The sequence below is a fragment of the Haemaphysalis longicornis genome, unplaced genomic scaffold (assembly GCF_048455015.1).
Source record: "Haemaphysalis longicornis isolate Haplotype H1 unplaced genomic scaffold, Haemaphysalis longicornis Haplotype H1 scaffold_3, whole genome shotgun sequence".
In the NCBI taxonomy this organism is placed as follows: domain Eukaryota; kingdom Metazoa; phylum Arthropoda; class Arachnida; order Ixodida; family Ixodidae; genus Haemaphysalis; species Haemaphysalis longicornis.
Window position 1 is genome coordinate 58784766 of NW_027526335.1, and position 12034 is coordinate 58796799.

The window sequence follows — 12034 nt, forward strand, 5'->3', positions numbered from 1 at the left end:
GTAGCGTGCAGACGCAGAGCTGGCATGAACGAGCTCATTGGTTGGGCGATCGGTTTATTGGTTGCCTCTAATAGCCATCTTTACAGGGGAAGATCCATTCCTGAAGGGGTCAGGTGCCTGGATCTAGATGTTCCATTTTTTAACAGCAGAGCTGCAGCTGTAAAAAAAAAAAAGTCAAAATGACGGAAAAATTCTGGAAGCTCTATTTCCAAGCATTTGACCGTCAAAATGATGGATGGTCGTCAATACCGAATGACGGTGCTTTTGATCATTGTGGTCTTAATCGTCATCCTTAAATACAAATTAGCTGTCAGAATGACTGGCTGGCGTCTCTTCATTGTACAGTCGTGCGTTATCATGGCGTGTCCTAGTCAATATGAAATACTAATGACCCGCCAAAACGACGGCCTCAAGGTTTTGCAGCAAGCCGTCATTTAGACGTTACCTGTAAATACAATATAGTCGTCGGCTGAAGTGTCCAAGCTTCACATGCACTGGACAGTAACTGTTAAAAAATGCTACAACGATTAGCCTCTGTGCTTACGTGTTTATTGCAGCAGAATGTTACATAGCATTTATGAATGCATGAATACGCAGCGCACTTGTGGCTCAGTTCTTGTTGGTTTTCCCCAACAGCCATGAGCCATAGTACCTGGAAAATAGAACAATTTGAACTGTGATTAGTGGAAGCATGATGCTAATGGCATTCGGACAAAATTGCACAAATATACAACAAAAACAGCTCAACCTACACAAAAAAAAATGTGGTGGACAAAATGGAAACAAATATGACGTACAGTATGTCAATCCAATAGAAATAGCATTTCTTTTATTATCCTTGGGATGCTAGCGACTTTTCAAGAATACTGCGCAAAAGTAAAATCATAAAAGTTTGATATACGTAGTAAGTGCATAAAAAATTTGGCCCATCTCCCCGCGAGGGGGACTCGAGTAAATGCGGCGCATAGGGGGTGGGTGTATTGCGTTAACGTTTAGTGTTTGGGGAGTTGGTGGTAGTGAATGCGTTGTATCAGCAGCTTCTTGACGTAGTTTGAATGAGTCAAGGATATAAGGCGCGTTCGTAGCCTCCCATTCTGTGTTGGCTTTGTGGCGCAGTGGGTAGAGCACCGTGTACATTGCGTTCCGCCCGCAGGGTCGAGGGATCGAAACCAGGCGCCGGATAGTATTTTTTTTATATAGTGTAGGGGGAGGGGTGCGGACTACGACTACGGGCGTCAACGCGGGTGACATCGTGAGTTACTGAAATGCTCTGCATTTAAAACAACACGTAAAAAGTTAAAGAATAAAAAGCTGGCTGTAATGTGTGGCGCACAACCCATTAAAAAATACAAAGAGAATGCCGAGCTGTCGTAAGCGCGTGCCTCGCGGTGACTGCCGAGCGTCCCCGGCACGTGCAGTGGCTTTCGCAAAAAAAAAGAAGAAAAGAAAGGAACTGGCGCAAACTCCGACTAGCACCTCGCGTTGCCCAGCAACCGACAACGCCACAGCTGGTGCAACACCTGCTCCACGAAACCTCGACGCGACTCCAGAAAGGCGCTGCCGCTTCGTCCCAGCTGTATTTCAGGGTGTAATGCTTGGCATGAGAAACGCGACGATATCGATGCATATGACGGCCGTGTACTACTAGCACAGTGCAAAGTGACGACAGAAGTCACAGAACATCTAAATAAACGATTTCAAACTACAAATGCGTGGTGATGAGTCCTTCAGTGCTTAAGTAGAAAGAAATCCTGCAGCTTCGCTATGGCCCAAGCCTTGCGCGACTTAGTGAAAGCTTCGCCAGTTTTTTCGCCTTCGGCTCAATAACAACAAAAAATCATCGGTCATTTCACTCTGTGAAGGTGGCTGACCGCCGAGCTGCATTGGCGAAACATAGGTACGACAGTACGACACATTGCCGTACACTTTAGGTGAACATTTTTCTAGCATCGACGCCGTGTCTTGAGCTCGGCTTCGCGGGCCCACTGTTCGTTTTGCGCCGCCGGATCGGCGTGAAATTGACGCTTGCGCCCAGCCTGACGGCCTGCTTCGCGGGTCGCCGAATCGACGCGACGCGGCGACGGTTGCATTCGGCGGCGCGGGCACGCTCTCGTTCTCTCACCGCCGTGTCGGTGATACGGCGGCGACGGTCGCATTCCCACCGCTACTCGAGGCGTTGTTCCTCGTACCAACCCGCTATCCTCTGCGAGAGTGTTCTCTCTACCTTTGTGGCTCGTCAACTACGTCACAAACAAATGGCCGTTGAGCATTTCGCCGCGAGACTCCAACGTTCCCTTTCCATTTGCGGCTTGGCGCTCCTCGTACTCTGACTCTGTTCCTTTCGCGCATGCGCACTCCATTCTTCGGGGAGTTTTCTGCTCGCGTACACGCAGACGTTTCGCCCTAGCCATAAACAGCTTCCCTATAAAATTTAGCTGGAAGTTAGCGTCCCGTCTTGTCCACCAGTGTTATTTTTCGTGCGGTGGAGTACAACCACTCGTCTTAACTATATAGAACGGGCTTTTTCTCGTTTTAAATCTACAACTATACCTCGTAAATATCATCATTACATATTAATTGTGACCGTATACAGCTGAGTGCTAGCTGTATGTGTAGTATTATCTGGGGTGAGCGTCTGTGACCGTTTGCTTTTTAGTTTTGTATCAACGGTCTCCACATATTGCATGGTTAGCCGCTTAATCTGGCAAGGAGACAACTGACAGATGGGAGACGGGAAGGGTAGTATTGAATATTGAAAATTCACATACCCATAGGCACGGTAACAGACATGCACGCACGCACGTACACACGTGCTGGTGCATGTGTCTGCGCGTGTGCATGCGCGTGCGTGCGTACGTGCTTGTTTTCATGGTCGACTAACCAAAACTTCCCCAGGCGCCCTTACCACCATTAAAACGTAGTGACGCAGGAAGTAACCAGGGGTGGGCGAGCCTGTTCGCAGCGTTGGTCATTTGCAAGTGTAATATAACCATTTCGGGCACTTCAAGATTTTCTCAAGAACCACCTGCGTCCTTCTTTCTGTCTGTATTCTTTATGCAGTTATGCAACGAGCAAGAGGTACCTCACATGGCGAGAACAGAGCAGGGACCGCTTTGATAGGAACAGCGGGAAACAGATACCTACTTGGCGAACGGGATCACCTAAATCTGTTAAATCTGTTCTCAAAGACCTCATATTGAAGTCAACCAGCGCAAAAGAGGCATGTAAATGTGGCACGTTATACAAATTAAAGGAATACTTTAATTGTTCTAGCCCAATGCGATGGAGGACCCGGCTCTAATAAATCGCCATGTTAAGTTGCCTGTTGCAGAAATGGGCAGTTCTAGGAACATAGCAGTTCACAAGTCTCCGGTGGTTGCATGGTTGAACGGTTGTTTCGAACGTCTTCTTCGACGCTGCCTCCTCAGCCTCTTCCACAGCCCGCGTGCCAGTTGCCGTGCCAGTCATCTGTCGCGTCACGGTGAGCAAACTGTACGGCAAGGGCCTCTTGTGCAAACACCTTCAACACCGGTAGGCAAACACAGCGACATCGCGAGGACTCCCTTCGCTTCCTGTTCTATTTGATCGCTGAAGAATGGAGGGGTATCTCCTCGGGTGGTTTTTACTTTGCCTTTGCTGCCCACGTATTTCTCGGAGCTGTGTTTGCTCGGGGTTCGCTTTTTGTCGTCGCTCTTTGGTGGCGGGGGCGCCACAGGCCAGCCTCACGGCCTCCTTGCTGCAGTGCCTTCTCATTCATTTTCGTTTTGCTATTTTCAGCACGAACGTGTTTTATTCGATCTGAAAACTGCTTAAAGTGTTAATGTTTGTGTCGACTAAACTTTGAAATAAAAACTATGATCTATGACAGCTAACATTCAAATGGAGGTTTCACATGCCGGAAATTCACTTCGGCTGCGACGTCCACCGTAATATGAGAGGAAATTTCGTGATGCTTTTCGATCTGACCGAAGCGGCTTATAGCGTTTTTGCATAGTATACGTATAGCTGCTACACACGGCCGTGTTTGTTTTGAAACAGCCCGCCGCGGTGGCTCAGCGTTCCGCTGCTGAGCACAAAAACGCGGGTTCGATTCCCGGCCGTGGGGGCCGCTTTTCTGATGGAGGAGAAAAGCAAAAAATGCCCGTGTGTTCGGGATTTCATGGGTGGCGCCACAGGCCAGCCTCACGGCCTCCTCGCTGCAGTGCCTTCTCATTCATTTTCGTTTTGCTATTTTCAGCACGAACGTGTTTTATTCGATCTGAAAACTGCTTAAAGTGTTAATGTTTGTGTCGACTAAACTTTGAAATAAAAACTATGATCTATGACAGCTAACATTCAAATGGTGGTTTCACATGCCTGAAATTCACTTCGGCTGCGACGTTCACCGTAATATGAGAGGAAATTTCGTGATGCTTTTCGATCTGACCGAAGCGGCTTATAGCGTTTTTGAATACGTATAGCTGCTACACACGGCCGTGTTTGTTTTGAAACAGCCCGCCGCGGTGGCTCAGCGTTCCGCTGCTGAGCACAAAAACGCGGGTTCGATTCCCGGCCGTGGCGGCCGCTTTTCTGATGGAGGAGAAAAGCAAAAAATGCCCGTGTGTTCGGGATTTCGCTGCACGTTAGAGATCCCCAGGTGGTCAAAATTAATCCGGAGCCCTCCACTACGGCGCGCTTCGTCGCCTGTGTAGCGTCGGCGCGTTAAACTTCATAATCAATCAGTTACTTCCAGAAATAAGCTCGCGACTTCATGTGAATCAGCAGAATCTTTCATCCACTACGTTCTGCGGCGTGCACGTTCAGAAATTCAATTCGCTCTGACGTATCCTTCACCAATGAGGCTTGCTACGCTGGCGACAGAACCACGGTTGCAGGGGCAACCTTAAAAAGCAATATAATCACATGCGTGTCCATCCTGACGCCCCCCCCTTCAGCTCCCCACCTAGCCCGACATCAAGCTTTTCTGGACACCAAACAACTCAACAGCGCCTCAGCCCTAACCCTACTCTCCAGCAAAATCGTACTCACAGGATTATCCTGCCGAAGTTTCCTGTCGGGGACGATGACCCAAACGACGCTCCGAATTCTTCAACTCTACCTTGTCGGCACCTGCCCATTCCTTCGTGACAGGCTACCATTTGGCCGATCAAAGGCTCGCGAACTCACCCACCGAGCCCCTGAGATCACTCGCACCCTTTCACAAGAAACTGCCGCCAATTTTGCCGGACCACCAGACAAGAATTCCCCTGACCTCGCCCCACCCCCAGTAAGAACCAGGAAATCGTACTCCGACAATTACAAACAGGAACATTCGTACACCCAGCCTGAATGCATTTATTTTCCGCCACACAGTAGACTGCTCAATGAAAATTTTGTGCGCAACTAGGTACCCTCCGACACATAATTCTGTAATTCGCACACAACCAGCAATAAACCCCTCTCCACCAGTTCTTTCCCTGACCTGTGGGAGACACTGTTGACCAGCTGTAGACTGGCGGACCAGGCTTTCTAGTGACCCCGGTGAGGACGCCTATAGGCGCATATGAATTTCCGGGCTATAGGGTTCCACCCGACTGTCACAATTATTAAAAGGTTTCGGGTCTATCTCCTCATAATAGCAAAGGCGCTTTAAAGACTAAGGTGCATGGAGGCTGCATAGTTCTCGCGCAGGATGTTTTAGTGCGCAAACCCTACGTGGACCGACAACAAGAAATTTATGCCCGTCCCTGAAACTTCTCTGCAGCCACACCTGAAGCCACCACTGTCTCTGGAGCTCCCCACCCGGATGGACGGCCGAACTAGGTGTCCTAGGGGCCATAAACATAGAGGCGTCCGCCACCTTGTGAAGGCTGGTGAATAAACCCTGTAAATTGTTGTGTATAGTTTCCATAAAGAAGCAGCCGCCCGGAGGGCACTACCCAGGCCAGGAGCACGCGGAAAGGATGACCAGCGAAGGGCATGAATGAGCGACAAGAAATTGACCGTTTCGCCATTGCACGCTGACGCAACAAGCAATGTTATACAGGTGGTTTTGCCCTACATGTGAGCACAAAACACACCAAGAGAGATCACTATCGAGTGGGCTAGGAATCCAGCCCCCCAGCCTGTTTCCTCTCCTCTTCCCCTATACCCCAACCTGATGAGCAGCGCTGACCTGGACGCCCAGCAACCACTGGTCTCCGGAGCAGAGACCGCCAAGTTGTCACTTGGGCTCCTGGGCTTCTTTGCCCGCACCCACTTCTTTGCAACGTGACGTTTTTTCCTAATGCACAAAAAAAGATACCCAAAAGCAGTATTTTTTGCCAAGTGTGATGCCCGCACGCTAAATACAACAAGAAGGGACCATTTGGGTCCGTTTCGAGATGCAAACGGGTAAAATTAGTCGTGATTTCGCTCCTAGAAGTAACCTTCATCAAATTGTTCACGAATTTTTTTTTGTAGTTGGTTAGAGTTATTTATACTATAAAGGTTATCCATCGGTCTGTCCCTATTATATGTCAAATATATAAGTTTGACAGCGCAGCTCTTAATGCGCTCTAATTCCTCGACTTGGGGGTGACTACAGGACGAAAGTCTCGGCTCGAGCTGAAATCGCTGTTGAAGATCTGTGGACAACTTCTGTACAAGCCTGCAGTAGAAGTCACAGTGCATGGTGCATCCTTGGATTGAATCTACCGTCGACTGTACGGTGCTTGTATCAGCCAGTACTGGGGAGAAAACGCTTTGGGAATGATGGGGGGGGGTCAAGCATTGCCGCCAAAGCGGAAGCGTCGACGACTTTTCCTGCGATACGCCTTCGCGGGAGCACGCTGATATGGAATTTGAGCGGTTTTCATTGCACAGGTAATTCTATATCTACTTATGATGTGTGTGGTCGTTCGTGGTTTCGAGACTCGTGTGAAACGCGGGCATCACAAGTACGTTTTTATAGGGAACAGCAACAAACGTTTGTCTGTGAACTTTGAATTATAGACGCTAAAAAGCGGGCTTCCCGTCAGTGATTAGGAGAGAAAAAGTGATTGGCGGAAGGTGATTTGGGCTTCTTGTTATTAGTGCGCTCAAGGTCTGTTGAAGGTCTGAGATATGCTTATCGGGCATCGACTGTTACCATTCAGTACGCTGGCTCGGAGAAAGGGTTGGGGTGCGCCGTTGTCTTTGTTTCCTGTGACAAAATTTGGGGTGCATGTCAGTAATCATGACACTGAGTACGCGCTTTGAGGAAGGAGGCTTACGTGCAGTCAACGTAGCCCATCGCCACCGCTAGCGGTAACGCGGTGATTTTTGGCCCGCTTCGGAACAAGGCTGTATAGGAAGCACGTGGGGGAATAGGAGATCTGTATGTAAATTAGTGCACATTTGCGCGTGTATGTGTGAGCTCACAGTTGCGTTCGAAATCTCTGCACGCCCCAGCAGTGTTTGTCGAGAAATTTTAAATGCTTTACAATTTCAATGTGGATTCAACGAGAAAAGCAGTCCGTCCACCTATAAGGCCTGGTGTGTCACATTCCTGTCGCATGCGAAAATACTGTCTCTGCATACGCGCTCGAATCGTTCAAGGAGTACAGCAATACTTCGTTAACTCAAACTCGTAAAATCCGCTAAAAATTTCACGATAAGCGGAGTTTTGAATTAAGCGCAATGCCGAAAATGTGTGGCCAGGTAACTGAAATAAGAGATAGTGGAGTTAACCAATGTTCCACTGCACAGGGAAGCTTTCGTAATAAGGGCAAGACAATTCGACAAAATGCACATTTTTGTTATTGCGGAAGAAAGAACTGCGTGATGCTCGCCCGCCTGTGTCGCGTTCGCATTCGGTGAGAGCACTTATCGTCAGAACAGCCTTTGTTCACTTTCAAGGGCTGGGTCTGGCTGGGGTCAGACTTACCGATAAAAAAACCCGTGATCAACTGCGCACATGTTACGCCAACTATGGGCGCCACGGTGACGCGCACGTTATCACTTCCACAGTTGCTTGACGCATTGGATAGGAAACCGCCGCGGCAGCGGAAATGTGAAATTTCCCGTTCACGACCGCATTCGGCACGTAATGGGAGCTAAGCGTTTGCAGAGCGACCTTATCAGCTGCCCGAAGCGGACTTTGCCTTGTACCCTCTCTGTCAAAATTTCGAGATACCCGTGGTCCCCAGAAAAAAAAAAAAAAAAACGTTTTGAGATAAAGGGGATAGAATACATAGCTCCCATGGCAGTTAAATGCACGGCAAAAAAAAAAAACGCTTATCAGATATTTTGAGAGATGCGAGATAGAGGAACAAACTTTTATTGAAAAACAAGACTTTTGGTGTCGCTGATGGGTGGGGTCCCTAGTCAGTTAATGAGGGTTTACTGTGCTTTGATATCAGACTCCTTATGCAGCGCCCAAATATCTCTTCTTAGCAGTGCACCTGCGTACAATGGTGAATGTTACTTTAAAGGGGCTCAGTGTATAGTCGAGCGATTTTAGAATTTATTTGACAATTCTCACTTTGAGCAATCCAATACAAAGTGTGCACGCGAAGAGCTCCCGCAGTCGGATTCGCTGTATTCATAAGCAGAAGATCCTTTGTTCAGGGCTAAACATTTAGCGCTGTGTTCAAGCAAGGCACAATAAGTATAGCTCCGATATGGTCCATTTGTATACACGCGATGGGCACGAGGTGCCTGACAAATTACACAATGACTGGCTGTTGGTGGGACTACATCAGAGCCGATATGCACTAGAGATTTGAACAGGCCGGACCCGAGCCCGCATTGGAGGCAGCGGACCATGCCGACAAAAACGGGTAGCGCACGCCACCCATCTCTATGAAACTTGCAGGCCGTGGCATCATCTTTCCACAGGCGGCTGAGCGGGCTTCGATTTACAATTGCAGCGGTCATAGGGATTGGATTGAATAAACTTTATTCAAGCCGGCAGAACGACGTTTTTACGCACCGCGACGCGGGCCTCGGCGTCGTCCTGGTAGTTAGCTACTACCAAAGTCCTTCTACTACTCATCCGAGACGTGAGCTCGCCATTGCCGACTCGCGAGTCTCGTGCCTTTCGACCGCCCGCAGGACCTGCTGGACGGCCGTGTTGGTGTTCGTACTTGTAGCTCCTTGCGGCTTCTGCAAGCCGTGGCGGGATGGTTCTTGACGTCGCTTCTACAAGGTTTATGACACAGTCCCACAAGATGTACTTGTCTGCAGTCCCCCTGCAGCAGAGCTGGCGTTTGTCGGTCAGCTACGCCTCCGCATACATTCGGTGCATAGTGAACTCATTTGCACATGGGATAGTAGGCCTATTGTAAATGCTTGCGGCATTCTGGTCTCATGCTAGAGTAGTAAAAGCTTAGACATGTGAGATGCAGAGTTACTGAGTAAGTTGCGTGCAACTAAGAAGTGTTGACTTTGTGGGCTCATGGTGGGCGGAAGGCTTTGAGTCTCGTAAAAAGACCCAGGTCCCACTTCACGCTGCTTAACGAATCCATAGCTTCGCTTGAGAAGCGCGCGTCCCGCAAAGCACGCCAGTGCTGTGTGGGGCATGTAACGTTTGCGATTGTCGCGCAACTCTGAAGACGTTCCGAGGTTCTCTGATAACACGCCAAAACCGTGCTGTGGTTCTATTGCTTGAACTGTCCCCAAATGCTAACTCTCTTTTCATGATCCCCCTTTCCCCATTTTTGTTTATTTGGGAAGCAGCCGTATGTCTCTTTTGCCAATTTAATTCCAGCTCGCGTAGACAGTGGACGTAAACTATATACCTGCAATCGCCTTTGCAGGGAACGAGCGTGTTACGAGATCCCTCCCATGTAAAAACTTTGGAACGCGGTCGCTGAGGCCACAAAGTTTATTTGAAGCTTAAGTAATGAGACGGGAAAGCAATTATGTTGTCTTTATTTCTGCTCTCTAGTCATACTCCGATTTTAAAGCCAGAATACAACCAAATATGTATGTCTACTTTGCAGTATGATATAATGTTTTTCGCAAAGTTTTCTGCACGAGAAGTTTCTAGAGGCAAGGGAAACCAAGGTAAACATTTTTGTTCTCATAGCCACATGACTTATGCAGAGCATATGCTATGTCAGGAACAATTTTCAACTATTAAAGAATATCCCAGACATCGCTCCTATGGCAGGTCACTGTGAAGTTGTATGGGGACGGATCGTCAACCCATCATAATGACTCGAGCCACGTAGATGGGCCCTTTGAGGCCCTCGTATGACTCTTCATCATCGCAGAGTCAATTCATTACTCTGCCAAACGTGTGTGTGTGCGTGTGTGGGGTACACATGCATAAACCGCCGTGAACAACTGCACCTCCAAGTGTCGAAGGCAAACTTTACTTAAACCTTCTTCCACTGTATACCCTTGCTCCCTCCTCCCACAACATGACCTTGGGTCTCCCGTTAAGAATAAAGTCACCCATTCCAGTCCCACTCACACCACAAAATAATTGTTCATCAAAATTTATTCAGAGCGCCGTGTCACATGGCAAAACATGACGAAGAGGTGTATCGACGGAAGTTCTCGCATCTACACATCAGAGCGCGCAAGCATCAGCAATCGTTAGTGTAGCGTACACACACTACCTCTGTTTTGACGCGGCGGCCTCTTCTTCCCGCTGCTGTTAGCTCCTCACGGCTGTCCCTTAAAATAGAACGTTTATTACGTGCGCCTCGTGCGTCGCATTCGGCTTTGAGGCTGCAGAATGATTCACACAAAACAGCTCGGTTATTAGCGGGCACGTTAGTGGAAAAACTAAAACAAACAAACAGCGAAGTTTTCAAGATGACTAGCCTGTGCTCAGCTAAGTTAGTCCACGTTTGTTCTTCCTTTGGATGGACGAAGCACAACTCTGCCGTGCGCAGTCACACGCACACGCATGCCGAGAGGACGCACTGAGGCAGCACCGACGACGAAGCAGCGTGAACAAGCTTGTACCAAGGCTGGAACCTTGTGCGCTCCCGCGACACTGCCGACGAGTACTGGGAGCGCACAGTCACCGTGTGGCCGCCCAGTGCGGTGAGGCGGACCACGGAAGTCCACGGATGGTGGGAACGGTCGTCACCATGTGCAGAGTCTCTGTGCGACGGGCGGTATCATCGCGTGTTGGGTGCCTCAGAAGATCTGAGGCGACAAACTGGGCTTGGTGTCAACGCCGGTCAGGCCGGAGCCGTAAGGGTAAGGCCCGAGACAGGAAGGCTGGCCGCACGGACTCGAGCTCCACTTGGGCGGTGACATGTGCGGCTGCTGGCTGCACGGGCTGTCGGCTGCCACCACTTTGCCTGCGACGAAGCGTACAAGGGGACAGAGTATATGTATATGCCATCATGCGTGCATTTGGAATCTCCTGGCGTCGCTGTTTGTTCGACTGTCATTAATTCGACTTCGGTTAGCCTGATTTAATCACTAAGTAGCCCTAACTAAAAATTCCTATAAGGGCATAAACGTATCAATTCGACTTCGGTGATTTCCGTTTTCGTATAAATTTAACTCGAGTTTTTATGGTCCCACCCCGAGCAGTTTAATGATAATTGACTGTATATCATTTGTGCCACTGCCATGTGTCAGAGTAAAAGATGCGTGCTCCTTCAAAGATTTTCGACCGTGATTTCTGCTTAGATGTTCATTGGGGCCTCTGAAGGAAGGCCCTATCCAACCGACAAGGGCTGTTGCGGCTGGTAAGGCAAAATGGGTCCTGGAATGAGGGTTCCACCTCCTGAAGACTCCGCCGAAGTCTTCCGAACAATAAAGATGTTCATTCTTTCCCTTATTTTTAAGAACGCCTTCGCACCCCAGTAGTAAAAATGCTCAGGGATTTTTTTTTTCGAGCAGTTGCAAATAATTCAGGTAGAAGCACCTGTTATTTAATTGATACCGTGAAAGAAACAAGTATGTGGGCCTTGCTGGCATTATCTGTATGGCGATATCAACCAAAGGATAAGCAATTGAAAAATGAAGAGACAGAAGGAGGAAGAAGAAAACTCTGAAAGAATGCGTCAATAAGGAACCACGCAGGGTCATCAGGCCACACAAGCCAGGACCATTCCCGGTT

The 12034-nt window shown here is 48.8% G+C and overlaps 1 protein-coding gene across 2 annotated transcripts in view; it reads right to left on the reverse strand.

Moving 5' to 3' along the window:
• Positions 1–10435: 10435 nt before the first annotated feature.
• The window catches only part of LOC144173266 (uncharacterized), a 107619-nt gene continuing 106020 nt past the window's right edge, over positions 10436–12034 (reverse strand). For both annotated transcript variants that reach the window (XM_077701753.1, XM_077701752.1), the window contains exon 5: positions 10436–11264. In XM_077701753.1, coding sequence (XP_077557879.1) covers positions 11098–11264 — 167 coding nt within the window. In that variant the 3' untranslated portion in view covers positions 10436–11097. The remainder of the gene's footprint in view (positions 11265–12034) is intronic.